This window comes from Aspergillus heteromorphus, assembly GCF_003184545.1.
Source record: "Aspergillus heteromorphus CBS 117.55 chromosome Unknown BO70scaffold_8, whole genome shotgun sequence".
In the NCBI taxonomy this organism is placed as follows: domain Eukaryota; kingdom Fungi; phylum Ascomycota; class Eurotiomycetes; order Eurotiales; family Aspergillaceae; genus Aspergillus; species Aspergillus heteromorphus.
The window spans coordinates 751,667-773,153 of record NW_020290413.1 but is presented as its reverse complement, the minus strand read 5'-3'; the positions used below and the strand labels follow the sequence as shown (position 1 = coordinate 773,153).

The 21,487-nt window shown below is 54.3% G+C and overlaps 6 protein-coding genes across 6 annotated transcripts; 4 read left to right on the top strand and 2 right to left on the bottom strand.

The window, feature by feature from the left end:
* Positions 1-1,539: 1,539 nt before the first annotated feature.
* Positions 1,540-2,886, top strand: rsm25 (mitochondrial 37S ribosomal protein mS23). Its single transcript, XM_025541011.1, has 2 exons — positions 1,540-2,166; positions 2,271-2,886. Exons 1-2 carry the CDS (start codon positions 1,736-1,738, stop codon positions 2,614-2,616), a joined length of 777 nt encoding a protein of 258 aa, XP_025400730.1. The 5' UTR covers positions 1,540-1,735; the 3' UTR covers positions 2,617-2,886.
* Positions 2,887-3,811: 925 nt separating this feature from the next.
* On the top strand, positions 3,812-6,966 carry BO70DRAFT_370231 (putative cell morphogenesis protein Sog2; the record flags this gene model as incomplete). The annotated part of the gene is made up of 4 exons (XM_025544724.1): positions 3,812-4,245; positions 4,312-4,423; positions 4,486-4,835; positions 4,887-6,966. 4 exons carry the CDS (start codon positions 3,812-3,814, stop codon positions 6,964-6,966), a joined length of 2,976 nt encoding a protein of 991 aa, XP_025400729.1.
* A 5,216-nt stretch (positions 6,967-12,182) lies between these two features.
* BO70DRAFT_222416 (uncharacterized protein) lies at positions 12,183-12,964 on the bottom strand. Its single transcript, XM_025538736.1, has one exon. It carries the CDS (start codon positions 12,864-12,866, stop codon positions 12,453-12,455), a length of 414 nt encoding a protein of 137 aa, XP_025400728.1. The 5' UTR covers positions 12,867-12,964; the 3' UTR covers positions 12,183-12,452.
* A 701-nt stretch (positions 12,965-13,665) lies between these two features.
* On the top strand, positions 13,666-16,419 carry BO70DRAFT_360995 (TCP11 family protein). Its single transcript, XM_025542939.1, has 3 exons — positions 13,666-13,757; positions 13,835-14,987; positions 15,063-16,419. The coding sequence occupies exons 2-3, from the start codon at positions 14,055-14,057 to the stop codon at positions 15,999-16,001; spliced, it is 1,872 nt and encodes a 623-aa protein (XP_025400727.1). The 5' UTR covers positions 13,666-13,757; positions 13,835-14,054; the 3' UTR covers positions 16,002-16,419.
* Positions 16,420-18,706: 2,287 nt separating this feature from the next.
* On the top strand, positions 18,707-19,056 carry BO70DRAFT_360994 (uncharacterized protein). The gene has a single exon (XM_025542938.1). The coding sequence runs from the start codon at positions 18,712-18,714 to the stop codon at positions 18,982-18,984; it is 273 nt and encodes a 90-aa protein (XP_025400726.1). The 5' UTR covers positions 18,707-18,711; the 3' UTR covers positions 18,985-19,056.
* A 668-nt stretch (positions 19,057-19,724) lies between these two features.
* BO70DRAFT_428235 (uncharacterized protein) lies at positions 19,725-21,152 on the bottom strand (the record flags this gene model as incomplete). The annotated part of the gene is made up of 4 exons (XM_025547952.1): positions 20,322-21,152; positions 20,067-20,264; positions 19,875-20,011; positions 19,725-19,824 (listed from the first exon to the last, which is right to left on the bottom strand). Exons 1-4 carry the CDS (start codon positions 20,850-20,852, stop codon positions 19,725-19,727), a joined length of 966 nt encoding a protein of 321 aa, XP_025400725.1. The 5' UTR covers positions 20,853-21,152.
* Positions 21,153-21,487: the final 335 nt, after the last annotated feature.

The following is a 21,487-nucleotide window of genomic DNA, read 5'->3' as shown; positions in this document are numbered from 1 at the left end:
GAGATATAGCAGAGCTCCACAGCGAGCGGGATAGAGGCAGGTTTGCAGCAATCATATCGTCCACCAGCGCAAGATATCGGCGTGCATCGACTGGGCGGCGATCTGTGGGTTGGGCGAATCGGCGTAGAAGGGCCCCTCGTGATTTTTTCGACAGGTGAGAAATTCCGGGTTCGGGGAGATCTCGGTAAAGCCGGAACACATAGTGATTTGATATCTGTTCGTCCCATAAAGCATCCAAAAACACTTGAACGGACTGGTATTCCAAAGCGTCCCGTGTGGCGTCCTCTTTTGTGGGAAGGGTTGGACGATAGCGGGGCAGCGGCATATCCTTCGCGACGAGACTCATTGCTTCCTCCCAGGAGAGAGGGGGCTCGAAAGCAGCTTGGTATACATGCGTAGTCGATGACCTTATCTCCGTCGCTGGGCTCCTCCACCCATGGTACCGAAATCTCTCTGATTTGCTTGGTGAGGCCGATTGGGGGTCATCCGTGGCTTTTGGGGGGGCGCTGCGGCCGGGTCCGCGAGTTGGATGAACGGTTTTCGTTGTAACATGATTCGACTTTTGAGGTGAAGCTGTTTGTAACCCTTTAGTTTTCGTTGTAATTTGATTCAACTTCTGGGGCGATGCTGTTTTTAACCCTTTATGTGAACGTAGTCTCACTTGTACCCTCGTATCTTCGCGGTGCTTTTCGGACGCAGGAACCCCTGCCGGTTTATTCGGTGGGTAATTGTCTGCGGCAACCTCCTCCTCGACTCCCATTGCAACACCAGAATTGATCATTCGCGGCGCACTTGAATGATGTAGGGATGCGGGTGACCCTAGATAAGCAAGTTGGTGCTGCGACGACAATTGCCGGCTGTGTGCCAACCCCCGATCCTGCCAGCCCCCCATGCGGTTACCTGTTGCCTTCGCAGGCATTGTCGACAGCCCCCTGGTGCGAGGGGCATGATCGCAGCAGTAGCTTGCCAGGACCAAGGAGCCCACGAAGAGATCTGCTACAGACGCGGCGGAAGGGCGAGCACGTCTAGAGCGGAGCCGTCTGATAGAGGAATTGTAGGAGAAAGAGTCGGGGTTCGGCATCGAAATGTGACGGGGGAGGGAGCTCGTATCCAACAGCTGCGAGGAAGACAATCGCAGGCCGGGCGAGCTTTGGAACCTATTGGGGTGAGGCATGGGATGGCAGACATCATGGCATTGGATCAGCCCTGCATGTCCCGAGTCGAGCCGGCTGCTCTTCACGCGTGGCAGGCCGGAATAGAAGAATCGCGCGAGAAAGCAAGACAGAGGAGAGGGGAGGTAAGAAGGAGAGGGGGGGGGAGGGGAGGGGAGGAGGGAAGGGCCGTGAGTTGACAGTGAGGTTGAAGCTCCGCGTCAAATTATTATTATGCCAAAAGCCTTTTGGGTTGTTCTCTGGCTTTGCACCGGGAGCGGAGCCACCAGCGGGCCAATCGGAGGGCGGCATTGCCAATCGCTCTTTTTCGCACCTGCGCGCTCCATCCCGTCGCCCGTCGCCTTCACGACCACCTCAACTCCACGCCGAACTCCCCTGCCAACTCCCCCCAACCCACTCCCCCCCGACTCCCTACTCCCCTGGCCACTTCTCTCGGCTTCATCTACCCCCCAATTGGCATCGCCGGGGGCCTTCGTCTTCCTCCGTCGGCGCTGCTTCCCGCCCGCCCTTCCCCTCCCACGCAGATCCTGCACGGCCTCTTGGCCGCCGCCGATTGAATCACCATGGGCAAACTAAACTTGACGGCCCTCCGGGTCCGCCAAACCGCCATCCGACAGAAGGCCGTCGGCAAGTTCGATAAACTTCCCAAATGGGTCGACGCCATTGCGGATATCCCCCCAGCTCAGGCCATCGTGCGGACCCCGGCCCAACAACACCAGCTGGTCCGCCAGCGCGTGAAATCTATTCCCGGCGCATCGAAGCCGCAGGTCGTCTTCGAGGTCCAGGAGAAACCCATCAAGCCGAAGAAGGCCAGCCGCATGTTCCAACCCGTCGAGCTCAAATATGAGGAGGATCTGTTGCGAAAGGAATTCTTCCGCGATCATCCCTGGGAGCTTGCCAGGCCCCGAATCGTCGTCGAAACGACCGGCAAGGATGCCGAAGGACACGACTGGAGCCGGATACAACAGCGGGGCAAGGGATTGGATGGCGAGAGGTATGTCCGATATCTTTTTTTTTTATAAACTCGTGACTCGCAGCAGGAGGGCTCCGCATCCACGAGACCAAATCAGCTAACGCTCATCGGTTCGTCGGAAACAGTGTGGTCCAGAGACAGCTCTGGCTTCTGAACAATGTGCCCGATATGACCAAGAGTTTCGCGTATGACACGGCACGCCGTGAGTTCTACCGCCTCCGTCTCCAGGAAGACATTGAGCGACGGGTCGCCGCCGAGGAGGCCGAAGCTACCGGTGCTACGTTCGGACCGTCGCGCCACGAAATCGGTATGGAACTTGAGAGCAAGGAGTATGAGCGTTGGAAGACGTGGGCCAAGAGGGAAGCCCTCGTGTCGGACCAGAGGACGGCGGCCTTCACCGGGGCGGAATCCCAGGGCGACAAGCCTGAGGAGCAGAGCACGGATGATGTCACTCAGGCCTTAACAGAATGAGAAGTTGTCGTTTTATCTGGAGCTTTGTATATTCAACCCTATAGGCGGGTTTCTGCTGGATTCTCTAATGGCTTATGTACACTACTAGATGTTGATATTTTTCCTTCTTGGACTTGTTTTCGCTCTCCTGGATCGTTTCGTTTCCCTAGCATGTATCAGAGCCTTTGGGAGGATAGAAGTCTCGGGCAACCTCAGCTGTGTTAGCCGGGGTTAACGGGATTTAAAGTGGTAGGATAGGTAGCTGTGGTAGACACCCAAACATAGCGACATAGCGACATAAAGACATAGAAAGTACCGGGGCTGTTCAATGAACCGAGCGAACCTCAAACAATAGTGGTGTTTCAAGTGCGTCTGCCGGGCAAGCCCCTGGGCCAATCACGGGGGCGGACTTATCGCGTCTGGAACCCCCAGAAAGTTAGTATCGCCGGGCGCTTTCGTCGTTCATCCGCCGAACTTCTTCCTGCTCAGTCATCCCAGTCGAATTGCTGGCCCTGCAAGACACGGCCGGTACTGCTTGACACCCCTCGTCAATTGACTTGACCTCGGTTCTCTGCCTCTTCGCAGCCGGGAAGCACCTCTGTTGGTATCCGTCCTTTCACGACTTGTGTGGTGGTGATCTGGTGGTGGTGGCTTCCATCTGACAGCGGCGCTTTTTCTCCGCGTTTCGCTGCTCGCCCATCCGCCTCGCCCTGACCTCATTCTTTGGCCTTCCTCCCCTCCCGAAGACAATCCCGACCCTGCGATTGAGCCTTCTCATCCCACCTGTCAAATCGATAGCTCAGCTCCCTGTCGTTCGGGTTTCCATCCAACGCTCCCTCTCTCTCTCTCTCTCCCTCCCTCCCTCCCTCGCTCCCTCGCTCCCTCGCTCCCTCCGTGCCCCCCTCTCGCACCCGAACCCGTCCTCGCTCGCTCGTTCGAAGCCCAACGCAAACACCATTTGAGCCTGTCTTCGCGCCTCAGTCGAATCTGAAGTCAACACAGCACGCTCTTCGCCTTGTTTATGTAACTTCAATCACATCCAGCCGTACCGGTTACGTCGCTATCGCAGCGCCTGTTGATCATGCTTTGTTCCGGTCTCAATGCACATCTTGGAGGCACTCTGATTATCTGATCGGTTGCTCGGATTTCGAAACGCGAGAAGTCATCCAGTGTGAGACATCCGGATAGAACTAGCTCCTTTCCACAAACCCCAGCCATGCTTTCCACAATGGTCCGCCCGGAGGATGCCATCAGAATGCCTCGTGCGTATCGTGGCGACATCGACGAGGAGGATTTAAACAGACGAACGCCAGAACCGCATCCCACTTCTTCATCTTCGTCTTCGTCCAACACTGAGGGGCCGATCAAAAGTGAGGACGAGGTTACACTAGTGAACGGGTCCACGGGTGAAGGTAACAGCAACAACTCAGGCAAACATCAAACCGGGCCCCGCCTTTTGACGCCAGATGAAACGGTTGAGCTGGCTCGGCGTGCCGTCGAAAACGGGATCCAGGAGACCAAGCGCTCTCTGGCAGGCAGTGAAGCTGTTAGCGATGTCGTGAAGCCAAAATTGACTATTGATTTGGGCCACTCAAACATCGTCCGCATACCTGAGCCAGTAGTGGATACCATCAAGGATGAAGTTGAACGGTAAGTGGTACCCCGGCCCTGGATAAAATCATACGGAAGGCTCCAAAGATAACTGACAGCTCACAGCCTCTCTCTATCGAACAACCATATCTTCCATATCCCTTATCGATTCGCAGAATGTTCTCATCTTCGCTACCTCAATATCAGGGCAAATAATTTCCGAGAATTTCCTAAGGGGGTGGGTTTCATGTACCCGGCAAGTCTACATGGCGAGTTTCAGAATTCTGACTGTAACCATAGGTATACAAGTTGCCACTTCTTGAGATATTAGACATCAGCCGCAATAAGATCAGCCATCTCCCGGAAGAGATCAAGAAATTGACTTCTCTCCGGGTCTTGTCGGTAATGCAGAATCGTCTCGATGATTTGCCCCTTGGGATCTCTGATATGAACAAACTTCAAATTTTGAAAGTTGCCGGGAACCCCTTGCGGTACCCCCTGCGAAGGCTTATTGAGAATTCCGAGACAGAATTTGCCCCCTCCACGATGCCGGACAATGAGAAGGAAGTCGCGGTCACTGCGGAACTGAAGAGGTTTCTCAAAACAAAGCAGCCCATCACGACACTCGAGGTGGAGAGAAACGATTTCAGGTATGGTCTTGATCATCGTCTAGTGGTAACTAGTTAACCCTGGGTTTCCAGCGAGGGCATGTTAGACACCCCCAAGCCCCTCAAACGCGGAGTGAGCAGTCGTTTCCCCGTGATCCCGAGCACGGGTGACAATGCCTCCGACCCCAAGTCGCCGTCGCTGTCTCGACCTCCGCCGATTCCTCTCAAGTCTCACTATCGCATTGCCTCGGGGCAACACACCCTCTTTTCCAGCGGCGTCCTACAACGTCCCGGGGCCAGGCCTTTCGCTGCCAATGAGCGCAACCGAAGCAACAGCGAAGGCATTATTCAAGCGTCTTTGGCCGCGCGCAGCAAGCGCATGGGAGTAATTCGGAAGAACACAGATCTAGGGACATTGGACGAGACGCGACCGTATCGAAACAGCCACCTGCGAGGTCTTAGTTATGGCTCCATCCTTCGGACCAGACCGATTGCGGGCGTGTCCAACAGCAATTCCTCCAGCCCGAGCAGCCCGAGGGAGCGCAGACGCTTAAAGGACGGGTTCGTGAATCGAATGTCAAGCCTGCCAGAACATAAGGGCGAAAAAGAAACCACAGAACCTATCATTGAGTGTGCCAAGGGAATTCTCTTCGCCCTTTTCCAGATCCAATCGAATGTTTCTTCGCTGATCAATGTGATCAAACGCGACGAAACTCGGCGAAACAGTCTCGAGATCGTCTTTTACAATGCCTCGACTCATGTTGAGCGGCTGAACGAGGCCATCGAGAATGCCGAACAATCCCGGTCCGATGAAACGGACGTGGTGCGGTTGGCGAACGAGGCCGTCAAAAGAGAATGCGAAACTTGCATCATTGCGTATACCCATGTTGGAACACAACTGCGCAACAGTATCGAGAAAATAGTCGCAAATGGCGACCCGCGCTACCTACGTTCGTTGATGCTTATGATATTCGGCAGTGTGGTCGAGCTGCGCAACGCGTGTGTGAGCTTGGGCGTTCCACTCCAGTCTCGCAAACGGGCTTCTCCAACGAAACCTATTGTGCCGGAAATAAAAGAGTCCGCGGGTTCGGACCGATTCCTTGGCCCAGCAGTGACTCCAACAAGAGGAAGGGAACCATCATTCTCGACGCGTCGGTTCCGAAGCGACACAACGATTCAGCACCCTCAGATCACGACGATTGGACCCTTCCAGGCCGCTCAATACTACCAATCTGCAGTTAGCTCTCCTGGGTTTGCCCCAACCCCCTTCAGCTTTGGAGCCCGGAGTCGGTCGAGCAGCAGATCCAACCTTATCAATACGTCCGTGCCATCTTCACTCGCGACCCCTCGCTCGGGCGAGTCATTCCCTCCCATGCCCAGCTCTGTTGTACCCCGGATCAACCCCTTAACTGGCCTAGATGAAATTGAAGAGGAGCGCATCTTCGAGAGGATCTTCTATCAGCTTACGTCAGCCTACACGGCTGCTCTACAGGCACTGCCTTTGGCGCGGCGTCAACTCGTGCGATGCCATGAAGCAGCAGAGCAAGGACGCGAATCCGAGGGCATTTTAATGCTCTGGAACAATCTCATTCGGCGGTGTCGGGTTTGCTTGGAGGTGTCGGAAGCACTCGGGCTTCGTCTTTCCAACATGAAGGTAAAAGAGCCCGGTGGCGGGATGCGGAACCAGCGCGAGTTCTGGCAACTGTGTAAGGCGTTCATGCAGTCCTTTGTCGACCTGGTTACCGACATGAGAGAGGTTCGAAGTATGCAGCTTCTTCCTAGCGATATTATCATCATACTTCGACCAGTTCAGAGGGCAAGCAGGGAAGCAGGCCGGCTGATTGATGCTTCACCGTGGTCTTATCTTGCGGACATGGCCCCAAGCAATACTTCGTCAAACATCTACGGGCCTCCGTTGCAGACGCAGCACTCGCAGCATCAGACCTCGATGTCTAATCCGAACACCTTTCACATCAGCTCTAGCTTATCCCCACAGTCTATCCATCTCCCTGCAACGCCACTGAGTGCAGCCCTTGGACCTGCTGCGCAGGCGACGGTGCCGTCTACCCCCGCAAGTGCGTACAGTGACAAGTTTTTCGAAGGAGACGTTTTCCAGAGAGCTGACTCGCTGCTCTCAATGCCTAACCAGGCACCTTTCTTTAGTCGTCGGTGATTGCACCACTCACAAGTTTTCTTACGCATCCACAAAGACAACACTAGCCTTCGTCCTGAAGCTGGTGCCGCCTGGTCTCTTCACCTTCTTCTACCGCCCTTTTACCAAGGGTGCTTCCTACTCCGGAACTGGATAGTGTGGACTTCCGCTGGACCTGAGGCTCACCTACATCTACTTGGAAATACAACGCGCACCCCCGTCAGTTTGCGCACGGATACCAGAGCCCAGTCACGACTAACCTCGATAGGCCCCGATTGCAGTAGGCCTCGCATCCATCGCCGTGTCCCCGCCGTGGCTGGGCCGAGATCCCATGATATATGCATATTCGCATGACGTTCTGATCTACGTTCTTGTTCTTGGCATTTGGTTTTCTTTCCTTTGATTTAGATACGCAGCCCATCTTGTTGGTTTCCTTCCATCATCATCATCATCATCATCATCGCGCTCTCTTTTCTTTTGCACTCGGGATTACCGGGAGTCAGGGAATAAAAAGGACTTCCTCCGTTTGGGTTTGGTTTGAGAAGGGACGGCGTACGGCTGCAGCGCAGCGCTCATTCATCATCTCAGGAATCTTGCATAGCGTGTCTATTCTCTCATGGATGATGACAATAGCGAATTTGAAAGATCATTCAGTGTGCTTTGTTATAGATAGGATATTCTAAATTTTTGATCCATGTATTATCATTAGTAACCAATATGCTGTACCAAGTAGTAGCCTATGTAAGTCATAGTAAGTACCGGAAAAATGCTCAATAAATACCAAGCCAATATCTAGTAGTATCTCCTTTGACTGACTGCATTAAAAGCAAAAGCCAAGACCATCCATTATTTATTTATCTATACATACATTCATCCACCGGGAGGAAGAAAGAAAGAAGGAAAGAAGGAAAGAAAGAAAGAAGGAAAGAAAGAAAGAAAGAAAGAAAAAAAAAAGCAAACGTTTTAGACCGGACCGTGTACATACATACAGACATACCATGTTCAAGTACCTACTACCTAGTAAGCACGTACGGCATTGTATCCCGTATCCCGCATATGAAGCAAACACGATACCTCGCGCAGTGACTTTGCAAACACACGTTTAGCAAATAGGTAATATATTACCGTCCGTCTGTCTGTCTACCTGTCTGGTTCATACATAATTGAATTTCAATCTGGATCTGGACCTGATAGTCTGGGCGGAGAAAAAAAGGATTACTCTCGATTATCTGCTGTGTTAATTGTATGTTGGGTTGGATATGAATATGCATACAGTAAGTGGTGGCTGCAGTGCTTCTTGATGGATGGATGGATGCATGCATGCATGCATGCGTGTATAGGATGATGATGAATTTTTCTGTACTGTTTCTTACCTATGTAGGTAGGTAGGTAGGTAGGTAGGTAGTTCCAAGAGGGGAGGTGGTGTGGACATGCAGTCATTTATACATTAATACAAGGGGTGTCAGTACTACTAGTAGGAAGAAGGATTGGATAACTAGCAGGGCAGGGCGGGACGGAGTCATCAACATCAACATCAACACCAGCACCAGTAGGCAGTCAGTCAATCAGTCAGTCAGCCATGACAGGATCATCAGAAGTCAGAAATAAAATCCCAGCTCCTCGGGTTTTGCTACGCCCCGTTATCTATGCCATGTCCTGCTGCTGCTGCTCCTGCCATGCCATGCCATGCCATGCAGCGATTACAATTCCGACCACTGCCACCCGGGGATGGAATCGGCCAGCCAACCAACCAGCTAACTAGCTAACCAGCCGGCCAGAATCAATATAACATACATAGGCAGTATGTAAGGTAAACGTCCCCTCAATACAGCCAAAATACAGAGCCAGCCAGCCAGGCCAGCTAGACCAACAGGGGGGGGGGGGGGGGTCGAAGCGGCGGGTAGCATGGTTACACAGTCGGTCGTTGTTGGGTTGGTGTCGTACACATCGAAACTGGTCTTGCTTCTTGCTGCTGGATAGATGGATGGATAGATAGATAGATAGATAGCAGGTAAGCAGGCAGGCAGGCAGGCAGGCAGGCCGGCTGGCGGGCTGGATGAGGTGGGAGGGAGGGGGAGGTGGGGGCTTTTGCCGTGGTGGAGGTTGCACAAGATCCGATGCAGGAGGGGAGGGGGGCGAGGATCAGACTATCTACTACAGAGTGCTGTAGATAGGAGTCTCGGTTTCGTTTCGTTGGTGGTCGTGGGCTGGGCTTGGCTGCGTGGTGGTGCTGCAGGTTCCGTTGGGTCCTGCGTCGGTGAGCAGGGGTTGAGGTTGGGATGATTGGGATGGGATGTGATGGGATTTGTGATTGTCTGCTGCGGGGGAAGGGGAGGAAGGGGGATGTGGTTGAAGTTGGGGGTTTGGTCGAGGGTAGGATGGGGATGAGGAAATTGTTGTATGTATGTATGTACATACTACTGTAGGTGTTTGCGGGGATGGTCTCCGAAGGTCTAGTATGTTAGCACTCTGGGATATGGAACAGAGGTAATGGAAGGAGGGAGACCCGATCGTGACTATAGCGGAGACCAAGTAGGGGGGGATTATGGCTGCATAGAATGGAATTCGCCGATCGGATGAAGGTGTTTGTTCTGGAGATGAGAAAGTTGGATTGCAGCTGATGCTGCCTGGTAATGAAGACGTGCTTGTTAGGTAATGTATATACCTTGAAGGGGAAGATGATGGATGGCGCTTCGAGGAGGTGTAAAATGCAGATTGCGAAGTCCATCGGATGGGAATCTATAAGATCAGGGGAGTATCGATACTATACACAAACTGAGCAGCCAATATAGTGTCCCAGAAGGTAACCAACCAGTCCTGGTTCAATCATGCTCCATCGGCAGCTCTCTGGACGCGGCCCGCAAGCAAATCTTATTCAGTCCCAGGGTTGATGCTGCTGATAATCGCCCCCCCGTCGATTGGACAAGATCCAATATCTCCTGTCAGTTCTGACATCCATCCATGGTACGGAGTAGGTATCTACTATCTAGTAGCAGCAGCGCACTAGTGATGGTCCGTTCGTTCGTTGTATAGGTCTTTCCCCGACGGTTCCTGCATCTTGGAGGGACTGTATTCCTGGAATTCACGATATATTGCGGATCTGAGACCAGAAGTATCCGTGCCGATTGCGAATGGCCATCTCCTCTTCTCCCCCCCACGATCGATGCCTCGAGACCTCGATCGAGGGGTGCATAACACCTGGTGCTGCATAGGGCACAGGGCACAGGGCTAGGGCCGGGCAGGCCTGCTGTCACGGGATCGCTCACGATAGCGATCCCAACAGCAGACACGACACTCATCTCGCTTTCAATCCATCATCGAGTCGCCTCCGGGATCAGCATCGCCTTCACGGCTGCCTGTCAGTCGGTAGGGCGAGGTCTAGCCTGGAACCGATCAATGCAGTGGCTCAATGACAACTACGGCTGCCAAACCCCACCGAAAAGTCGGTGTCGTTCAAGCCACCACGGCATCACCACCACTCATTCCTCCCGCCCTGACGGGCTTCATCCAGTCCCCGGCCGTCCCCCAAGGCAGGCTGATGGGAGCCGGACGGAGTCACGGCGAAGGTCTGTCTCGCCTCCCGCCCCGCCGGGACCAGGGCCGGACGGAGCCAATGGTGGCGGGGGGGTCGAGAGACCTCTGGCGTCTTCCTGCATGACGATGGGATGGGATGAGGATAGTTATGGGTCTGAACTAACACCGCTCTTTATACCAGATTGCTTGCAAACCGCCTTGGCTTCCCAATTGCCGCCTCTCCGACCAGGTCCGGAATAATGAGGCGACCACGCGTGGAGTAGCATCTAATCGTTTGGGATCAGTGCACTGCTAAAAGTGAGGCGCCAAGCGCACGCAAACCCTCGCCAGTGTATTCCTGATTCCAAGCAAGCCCCTTTCTTCGCAGCCACATCATGACTGACGACACAAAGTATTTTTCTTCCTCCTATCTATCTATCTACTGCCTGTGTATCGGTCGGTATCTACATGGGATCCACCCCTGGCACCGGTTAAGATTCCACTCTCCAGGAGACGCCGAGCTTAAATAATTATCGTGCGATGCCGATCGATAGTTTTGACTCTGACGGAGCGGTCGGAGGGCCCCAGGTCAATAGATAGATAGTATCTAGTCAAGTCAAGTCCGCATCCCGCGCGTGAGTCCACTCGCAGGGGGATCCCGGCCGCATTCTGATATTATTTTATACGACCTCCGTTAAGGCTGGGGGATCCAATTGCTGTCGCTGACTCGGGCTGGCCTACCGATGCCACCACGCGTGTGATCCACTTCGACCGAGACTCCTGATGGGGTTTTTATCTATCAATCTGCTAGGGCGGGTGGATCGGGAGACTTCCATCCCCATGGCCCACCCCCGAAAGGACGAAAAAAAAAAAAGAAAAAAAAAGGTCGCGGTCACCTGTCCTTCCTGTTGCCACCACTACCATCATGACTAGATACTGTATGGAAGGAGGGCCGCGGTCGTCGCGAAAAGGGGGGGGGGGGGTCCGTCTGTCGCGCAACCTTTCCGTCGGCGGTCACCGAGCAAAGGAACTCACTCCCTCGATCGCATCCATCCTGACCTGTCGGTGGACAAAAGCGGAATCTAGCCGGGGGACTATCGCCGGCAATCCTATACATGATAACACGAAGTACATAAATGATGAGTCCTATGGCTAGCATTAAGTTTGGAGGGAGGGAGGGAGGGAGGGAGGATTATCCAGAAGTATCGAGCGCAAACAAGCCGACGGGGAGCAATTGCGGGCGCCGCCTCAAGGGACGGACAATCCGCTTTGTACCTGACAGGGGACGACGGACAGGGGACAGGCTAACCACCGCTTACCATCTAACTATCTACTATCTACCTGTATCTCCTCCGTACACGAGGCCAGCCTTGATCTTTCGATGGCATGACAATGGCCTGGCGCCGTTGCCAGATTCGGGGAAGCTGGAAAGGAAGGGAAAGAAATACTGTTAGATAATCGAAGCGGGAAATGGATGTCTGGGCTCGAGAGTCTATCTAAAGTCTAGACAGAGTTATATCCCGGAGCTGTCGGAGAGGGGGCCAACTTTACGAAAACACGACGATGCGAATGACGCAGTTCGGAAAACGGTTGGAAGGGCCAGCCAGGATCATTGCAACCTCCCGTCCGGAGTGCAGCAGCAGCAGCAGCACCGTGTACGGAGGAGGGAGTCCGCATTGCGAACTTGGAATGCCTATTGAACCCCCCCTGCTTTGCCCTGTTCTCCTTTTATTTGGGCCAGGGGAAAAAGCAAATATGATACCTAGGGGTACTGGGTACCTATCTAGGTCCTCCCTGGGCCAGGCCGGAACAAGATGGATCCGTGACCCAAACTGATCTGAACACCGGGGACGGCAGGCTGCATCATCATCATCATCTGCTGCTGCACATTATTCAGAGTGAATACTGTAGTAGTGAATACACCGAATGCCCTGTCTTGCATGTATAGTAGTATATACTCCGTCCGGGTCTGCCCTGATGCACACCCACCTAAATTATTTCCTTTCTTTTTCGATGATCTGCCATCCTGTCCACCGGGTTCCCGGGGGGAAGAACAACCTGACCAAGGAGAATTGACGGGATGGATGATGGAAGGCGAAAGCTAAAGACAGACAGACAGACTGGCTGGGTCTAATGCCGGGTAGCAGCATTGAAAGCCGGTACACGCCCGGGCTTGAGATCGCACACGGTAAGTACCTGAGGAATGCTGCTGGGGGCGCGGCCGAGCAATCCGCCTGCCTGCCCACACAGCAGCAGTTTCCCAAGGAAGGAATGTTACTATGAGGGTCCAGGAAGAAGAAAGAAGAAGAAAGGAAGGAAGGAAGGAAGGCAGAAAGGCAGAAAGGCAGAATATCCCACGCTACCGAAACAGTGCCCGTCTCTCTCCAAGCATCCCACGTCATCATCATCTATCATGCGAAACCCCCCAAACGTTTTCGAAATTCCCTTTCGTCGGAGCCCGTTCCCAGCTGCGAAACAGCAACCCGGAAAGTTCGTAGCTGCTGCAAGCGTCTAGATTAGATCAGCCTCACTTTTCCCTGCGCCCCTGCAAAAGGCAGTCCGACTGTGCCTCTCTGACTAGTCCACCGGTCCTCTTCTTTGCGATGCCGCGGCCCTCTCTTTTCCTTTTTTTCCAACTCGTTCCCTTCCGATCCTCTGTTCGTTCGTCGGTCGGTCTTTTGTCAATCAGTCAGTCAGGCCATCTACCTAGCTGTATGTCTGTCTGTCTGTCTGTCTGGTCTGGTCTGCTGGCTCGTGTCCCTGCTTTAGTCATTGCGTCCATCCATCCTCCTGAGTCCCCGAACGCCCGTTATACTGAAACCCGCATGACCTGGTCCACTTCATTGGTTTATATCAACCAACTCTCTGACATCCCGGTCTCTTTGTCAACCTGATTTCGCCGATTTGTTGCTGTCGGCATTGAACCCATCTATCTACTATCTCTCTTGCCCACGACTTTTGTTTGCTCGCTCCTGCCCATTGCCCCTTCTTGCTGTCGCGTAGCCATTGGATTGGACCTTCTCCCTTTCCCTCCTCCGTCACCACACTCACCACACAGACCCTGTTTCATCTGAGCCCTGTCGGTCCCCTTCGTGCTGGCATACCTGTCGTGGTGGAGAAAGAAAGGCAGAGAAAAACAGGGAATCTACACACAAGGGACATCCCCCCCTCCCCCCCAAAAAAAGCAAAAGTCCCCCTAGGGCATTACTACTATCGAAACACTATTTTGACAAGTCCGGCGCCCACGATTGCCCGTTTTATGATCGACACAGGCGATCGCCGGCGTTGACTAACATCAGGTGCGTACTATTTCTCGCTCCCTCGCCTTGGATCCTGTCGACCGCAGGCAAGGACTGATAGAAGGGCTGCTGGGAAGGGATCCCAACTCGACCCGCCGTCTGGTACTCCGTATAGGGCTGCGGTGCCTTGCGTCCATCACCCAGGAAATGCCCGTGACCCCCCACGATCTAGTCGCAGTCACCACCACCATTTCCACCCAGCCTACCCCAGACTCCCTCTGATTCACCCCCAGCTCCTCTCGCCTTCCGTCTCTTCCTCTGAATCACCCTGCCGGGCATCAGCACGATCGGATGGAGATGGACCTTCAAAAGACGAAGGAGGCCCGGCGGGACACGCCGGGCAAGCAGGACGACAGCCCGGAATGCCCCCTGGAGGCCTACGGAGCCGGCGGCCATGCGAAGGACTCCCCGAAGAACGATTCCCTGGACCACCGCCGCGATGCGAACCCCAGCCAAGATCCCACCCATGCGCATGCGCGCCAGCGACGTCCGCCGGCGCACTTTCCCTACCAGGAAGACGCTCCCCCGACGGTGTCGCCGTCCATCCACGCCGCAGCCCGGCCTCTTGTGCCCTCCCCGCAGGCGATGAACGTCCCCGAGGCCTTGGACCTCAGCCCGAGAGAGCACCGGCTGCTACTGGCGGCCAAACGGTACCCGCCGGTCACGAAGAGCACGCTCAGCGAACTGGACCTGCCCTGCATCATGAGCAACATCAATCTTCGGATGGATGCCAACTTCGATCGCGACCTGCATTTCAAGCCCGACCTGGACGGCGAAAAGGGCCGGCGGAAACGCAAGGAGGCGGCGGACTACTGGGAGGCCATGGCGGTTGAAATCGCCATCTACGCGGTCGGCGCAAAACACGAAAGGAGCCATCTCGGGGAGAGTGCCCCCAGTGTCCCACAGCAGTCATTCGAGCCTCGCCTTCCCGCCATGTTCGAGACCCTGCAAGACGTCCTGAAAACGTTGGTGCCGGAGCGCGATCACCCGGGCGTGGTGCAGAACCTCGAAGTGACGCTCCTGATGCAGCAGATCCAGAAGGGGGTGCTGGACATGGTGGGGGTGGCGACCTGGCTGGCGACGCTGCTGAAGACGCATTGCGCGCCCATGCGCGACGAATGGGCGGATCAGATGGTCGAGCAGATCCGATCGGGGTCGGAACTACAGAATCCCATCGAGATTGTGGGCGGGCTTCAAACGCTATTCTCCATTCTCGAAGCGATGAAACTGGTAAGGAATTGGATTGGGGGACAGCCTCATCGGATTCGCATTTGGAAAGGGGAAAAAACTAACCGCACCATGTAGGACGTTGCCAACCACCAAATCCGCGCATTCCGCGTGCTGCTGATCGAAGACACGGTGCCCTTTCTCCAGGAGTATTTCCGCGGCAAGATCGACCGGGACAACTTCCGCGTCGAGTCGTCGCGCCGGTGGTATCTGGAGGTGCGCGAGCGAGAACTGCGCCGCCTGGAGAAGCCCACGCCGACGGAGGGCTTCTGGCCCATCTCGCTCCTGTTCCGCGGAGTGTCCGACTTCCTGCTGCAATTCCACACCCCCGACGCCTTCCCCGAGACCTTTGTGTTCGACTCCGACCGGTTGTGGCAGCTGCGGTCGTGTCTGCAGAACCTGATCAACCTCGACATATGCTGGTTCATCTTCGAGTCGTACATCAACGCGCAGAAACGATACCTGTCGGCGCCCGCGCAAACGTACGCGACCTTCCGCACGCGGATCGGGTCCCTGATGGAGGAGAGCGACGAGTGCGCGCGTGGGTCGCCCGTGTGGCTGAAGAACGTGCGGTGCATTGCGCTGGAGATCGCGCGGTTCGCGTGTGCCGCGTGCTGCCGGGAGGCGACGGTGTCGGACGAGGTGATCGCGCCGATCGAGACGGCGCTGGAGTGGCACCTGTCGAACGAGTCGGGGCTGTTCCAGTACTTCCAGAGTTCGCTGCGCGAGAAGCTGCTTGCGGCGACGTGCGCGACGGCCAAACGGTACCTGAACATGTCGCCGCTGGCGATCTGCGAGTCGCAGCGAAACTATCCGCAGGCGCCCATGTCGCAACAGCACTATGACGTCGAGCGGATCTCCATGCGCCTGGCGCACATGGGCGTGCTACACTGGAAGGTTTGGGCGCCGATTCTATACGTGCGCGAGAGCGTGTCACCGAGTGACGTGGCGATCCTCAGTCCGCCGCCGCCGCGGGCTGTAGCCCATCATGACGTGGCACGCTCGTCGACTTTTTAGAATGCTTGCTTGCTTTTTTTTGTTGCGATTCTGGAAAATGGCTTCGAACCGTCCGTCCATGTCCGTGTATTTGTGACGGGGAACCATCTGACTGGCAGGGGGGAAGGATGGCGCTGGGTGGAGTTTTTTCTTTCTGTCTTTTTTTTTTTTACGTTCTGATTGCAGTTCAGCGTGTTGCATAATGGGTCGATCACAGACAGGTCACGGCGTCCACATGGTGGGAATGGGCATATCATATATACTTGACTTGACTTGCTTAATGGCAATTGAATTGGTGTTGGGATTGGGGAGCAGTGCAGGATAGAGAGCGATGTGACTGCTACTGATGCTGGAGGTTGTACTGCCTACTTGCAGCTTACTGAGAGCTTACTGTGCGGCACTGCGCTGGCGATGTTCAAACTTCCAACTTCAATGCGATGATTAATTATAATTTAATTAATGAGTATGGGATAAGGACTTTACTTGGTTGTGTCTGATTCATTATTGTATTAGGAGTATGGGGATGTTCTATGATAGACAATATATTTTTGGAAATGTTTATTATTGATGGTTATAGTATACATAGTAACTACTATAGTAGATAGTTCTGGACGTGGACAGGCCAAGGAAGGGAGGGAGAGACTTATGTAAGCCAATTAGTTAGTTAACTAACCACCCATCAGCAACTTAACCATCCACTCCACTCCACTCACCAAGGCAGATAGATCACTTCACAACGGATGGATACGGACTAAGTAAGTAGTACTTAAGTTACTTACCGGATATATGATATAACTCAACCCCAGTTGGAAGTTGTGTAACTCCAACCTCATTCTGGAGTACCACCCACTCTACCACCACCACCACCACCACCCACTGCACCATATTATTATGTCTTTGCAATAACAACATCTATCATCTGGATTAAACTGGCAAGGCAACCAACCTACTAAGTCGTCATTCTGTGGTTCAGTTGGGAATGGGAATGGGGATTACCTCTGGGTAGTCAGTGTTATCCTTTTTATAACGATAATACTACTATCAAGATCAGGATCAAGATCAGGATCATACCTCAAAATAACAGGAACAATAATTATAGCAAGAATAAGAACAGCGCAAAGGGGAACTAAGAAAGAAGGAAAGAAAGAAGGAAGGAAAGAAAGAAAGAAAGAAAGAAAGAATGCGCCTCACCCCGCCCCTCAAAGGGATCCAAACCATAACCAAAACCAAAACCATCAGACCACTCAAGACACTGAAAACTGTCAAAGCTCCCAAGTCAATCGGAACTGCCAAATCAATTAACCGCATCACCACTAGCACTACCACTACCACCAGCAGCAGTGGTAGCGACGGCAACAGTAGCAGTGGTAACAGCAGTAACAGCCAATACCCCTTCCTCCACACCCTCAAATCCAAACAATTGCACCATCTCGCCCAGAGAACCGGGATCCAGATCTCCGGGACCAAGCCGGTGCTGATTGCGCGGTTGGAGAGAGAACTTCCCGAGTGTGTTTTTGTGAGGGATGGTGGTGTTGCTAATGGGGATGGCAATCCCAATGGAAATGGGGATAGGAAGAGTCTGAAGAAGGAAGGAAAAGAAGAAGAAGAGATGAGTATTCTGAGTATCGATATGGGGATTCGCAATTTGGCGTTTGCGCATTTGCTTGTTTCTTCTTCTCCTCCTACTTCTTCTTCTTCTTCTTCTTCCGCTTTTTCTTCTTCTTCTTCTTCTTCTTCTTCTTCTTCTGCTACTATGTCTGGATCTAGATCTAGATCTAGATCTCCTGCTCCATCTGGATCTACCTCCAAGGGTAGAAAGGGAGAGAAAGGAGAAACAACATGTGAAGTCGAGGACACTGCTACTGCTACTGCTGCTTATACTGCTGCCCCTCCCACCCAACCAAAAATCACCCTCAACGCCTGGCGTCGAATCGCCATTCCTGACATGGAGGATGAATTCCTGAATATCACTCCCACCACACTCACGAAAGCCAAATCGAAAGCTAAAGCGAAATCGAAAGAGACCCCCACGAAAGAAAAAGAAAAATTCGACTTCTCCCCCCCCATCTACGCCCGCCACGCCTACACCCTCATCACCACCCTCCTAGCCACCTACCGCCCCACGCACGTGCTGATCGAGCGGCAGCGGTTCCGGACGGGCGGGGCCACGGCCGTGCAGGAGTGGACGATCCGCGTCGGGGTGTTCGAGGGGATGTTGTATGCTGTTTTGTATGCGGTGGGGAGGGAGAGAGAACGTGCTTCTATTTTGGGATTGGGATCGGGATCGGGATCGGGATCGGGGGTTGGGTCTGTTTCTGTTTCTGCTGGTGCGGGTGGCGCTGGTGGTTTGAGGCAGGGGCAGGGGCAGCTGGGGCCGAGGGTTTGGGGGGTGGAGCCGGGGAGGGTTAGTCGGTTTTGGCTTGAGGAAAAGGAAAGAGAAACTGGACGTGGAGGGGAGGAGGGGGTTGAGGGGAGTGTGAATGTGAATGAGAATGAGAAGGAGAAGGAGAAGGGTAAGGGCAAGGACAAGGCGAGGAGAAAGACAGCGAGAGACGGGAAGAAGATGAAGACTGGGCTGGTAGGGGAGTGGCTGAGTCGGTCGAGGGATCGGAATCGGGATGCAGGTGGTGGTGATGGTGGTGATGGTGTTGGAGGAAGGGTGTCGATTGGAGAAGATGCGGATCTCAAGTGCTGGGTGGATGCGTTTCTGGGGAAGTGGGAGGGGAAAAGTATGTCTGGGGCTGTGGGAGTGACTACTCCAGGGAATAATAAGGAAGGGAAGGAGAAAGAGAAAGGCAAGAAAAAGAAAAAGACAAAGACAAAGACGGAGATGGAGCTGCAGCTGGATGAAGAGCAGGGAGAGAGGGAGAGAGCGGGAGAACTTGATATCGGGAAGCTGGATGATCTGGCGGATTGTCTACTGCAGGGGGTCACTTGGGTGGAGTGGCAGGCCATGCGGGAGAGGGTTTGCAGGGAGCAGCGGGCTTGTCTAGACTACTACTAGACTGAGGTCTAGTTCATGGCATGGAGGGCCTAGGTGGTAATATAGTAATATAATGATGATATATATGTAGTACTATATATTGTGGCGGGGAGGTACGGAGTATATTAATATTACTATTGCACATGGACAGACAGATAAAGTATTAGTGGGAGGCTACAAGATAATGTCGACCCACTACAATGTCGAGAAAGAGGATTGCTGATGATAACGATAATAAATTCGCTCTCGTATCAAGGTCATCAACTTCTGACATGAAACCACTATCTACTTCAAATATAACAAATTAACAAATCAAATGTACAGTATTGCCGATGGAATCCGGGGAACGCCCTCGCTATCACACTGGTTCTGCCAGAGGTCTCCCGCTCGCGCCGGCCAGAACACTGAGATCCATGTCCGATGAGGAAAGGAAGATTCGTGAAAAAAAAAAAAAAAAAGTGATAAAAAGGGAAAAAAAGCTTTGTTCGTTAAGCGGCAGGACCCTGAAGGGTCCCGAAAGAAGTGAAGAAAGAAGAACTCTGACAGAGAGGGGGGGGAAGGGAAACCCCTTGCTCGAGCGTGTGTGAAGTGAAGATAAATGTCTAGGTGGAAAGAAGTGTCCAAGTTAAATGTCAAGTTTGTACCAGAAGCAAAAACAGGATAATCCTCTCATAGGTACAATGCCAGCGTGCTTTCCGCCACGAAAGGGAATCTCAATACAGGCGTGGCGTCAAGCGCGAGACCCGGGTGCCGTCACTGCTCTAGACACGACGGAAGTGAGAGGGGAACGCGGGGGCCTTGCTGCTGGTCTGGAAGCCAGTGGGACGAGCGATGCCGCTGGCGTGAGGGAAGGTGCCGTTGCTGTGGCCGAAGGGGCAGAGGGCACCAGGGTGGGCTTGCTCTGGGTGGACTGGGCCACGGTGGTGGTCTCGGCCTGGGTGGTGGTCTCGGCCTGGGTGGTGGCCTCAGCCGCGGCGCTGGACTCGGAGCTGACTTCGGCGATCTTGACGATGCTGTCAGGGGTGGAGGCAGCGGTGGGGGTGGCGGTCTGGAATGTGTCAGTGACGGGGGTCTATAGTCAGGAATGTGCAGCGGAAACATACCACAGTGACGGTGTCGTGGACAGTGACGGTCACGGGAGCGCAGCTGTCGCCGTGGCTGGCGCTGGCGGAAACAACAGAGCCGGAGCTAGCGGCGCCAGAGGAGGACGGGACGGCGAACAGGGTGTAGGTCGCGTAGGCCGTGGAGGTCGAGGTGACCGTGGTGTCCTGGGCAGTGGAGGACGCAGAGGCCGAGGGGGTCTGTTCGATCAGGTCAGTCTTTCATTCGCGTGTCCAGAGGCTTCCGGTATCACATACCACGTAGACGGTCTCAACGTCAGTCACGGTCCGGTGGATAGTGGTGGTGACAACGGTCTTGGAGGCACCAGTACCCAGGGTGTAGGTGAGAGTGACATCCTTGGTGGAGGTGACAGTCTCGTACTCAGTGGAGACCGACTCGCCACCGGTGCCAGCCGCAGAGGCGGCGGCGGAGATGGGGGCGGAGGCACTGCTGTACACGCCGGTGCTGAGGGGCACGGGGGCCGAGGTGACCGCGGACGAGGCGAAGGGAGCAGCGGACGACACGGCAGCGGACGAGGGGAAGACAGCAGCGGACGAGGAGCCAGCAGGCTGGATGTGGGGGACGGAGCTGGCAGCAACGGGGGCCACGGCCGGGCTGGACTTCAGGGGAGTCGGGTACACAGACACGTAGGAGGTCGACACGGTCTCGTTGCTGTAGCCATTGGGGTGGAAGTTGAGGTTACGCGCGTGGAAGCCGTGGTTGTTGGCCTCGCCGACAGCGGCGAAGGCACCCAGGAGGGCAACGGAGACCTTGGTGGTGAGCTGCATTGTGGGGGATGGAGGAGCGGAAGCTGACGATTTTGGTGGTGGTGGTGGTAGTGGTGGTGAGGGTAGAGACTGCGGGGGGAGAGACTCAAAGAGAGTGATGCGAAATCGATTCGCAAGAGCGTGCAAGCTTAAAGCTGCGGGTTTAAAGAGCGACTGGATGTAAGAAGGAAGGCAGCAACAACGTCTCTGGCACAGAGAGAAGTTGAGAAGAGAATGTAGCAGTCTGACGGACGCAGTCCGGGAAGAGAACGAAGGAGTTTAAAGAGTCAAGCGGCCTGGGGGCTCGGGGGGGGTGGGAAAGGAGAGGCCGCCGCTAATATGTTTTGATTAAATCTGGATACCTATAGTAGTACAGCGGGAACGCGGCTTACCAGGCACTTACCAGGCACCATACCGCCTCCAACGGTGGATAGCGCATACGGGCGGCGTACAGGTGGCATACAGGTGGTATCCAGGCATACATACAGGCCTGCATCCAGGATTCTCGCACGCTAATGCTCCGATGGGCCGTTGTGATTCGGTGACTAGCAGACTAGCTGTCTCATCTCCCCGAACGAGGTGGTGTCGGGCGTGCACGCTCTGATAGCCGCCATCAAATCAGCGCTGGCCGCCCTCCTCCTGATATTGATCTTAAT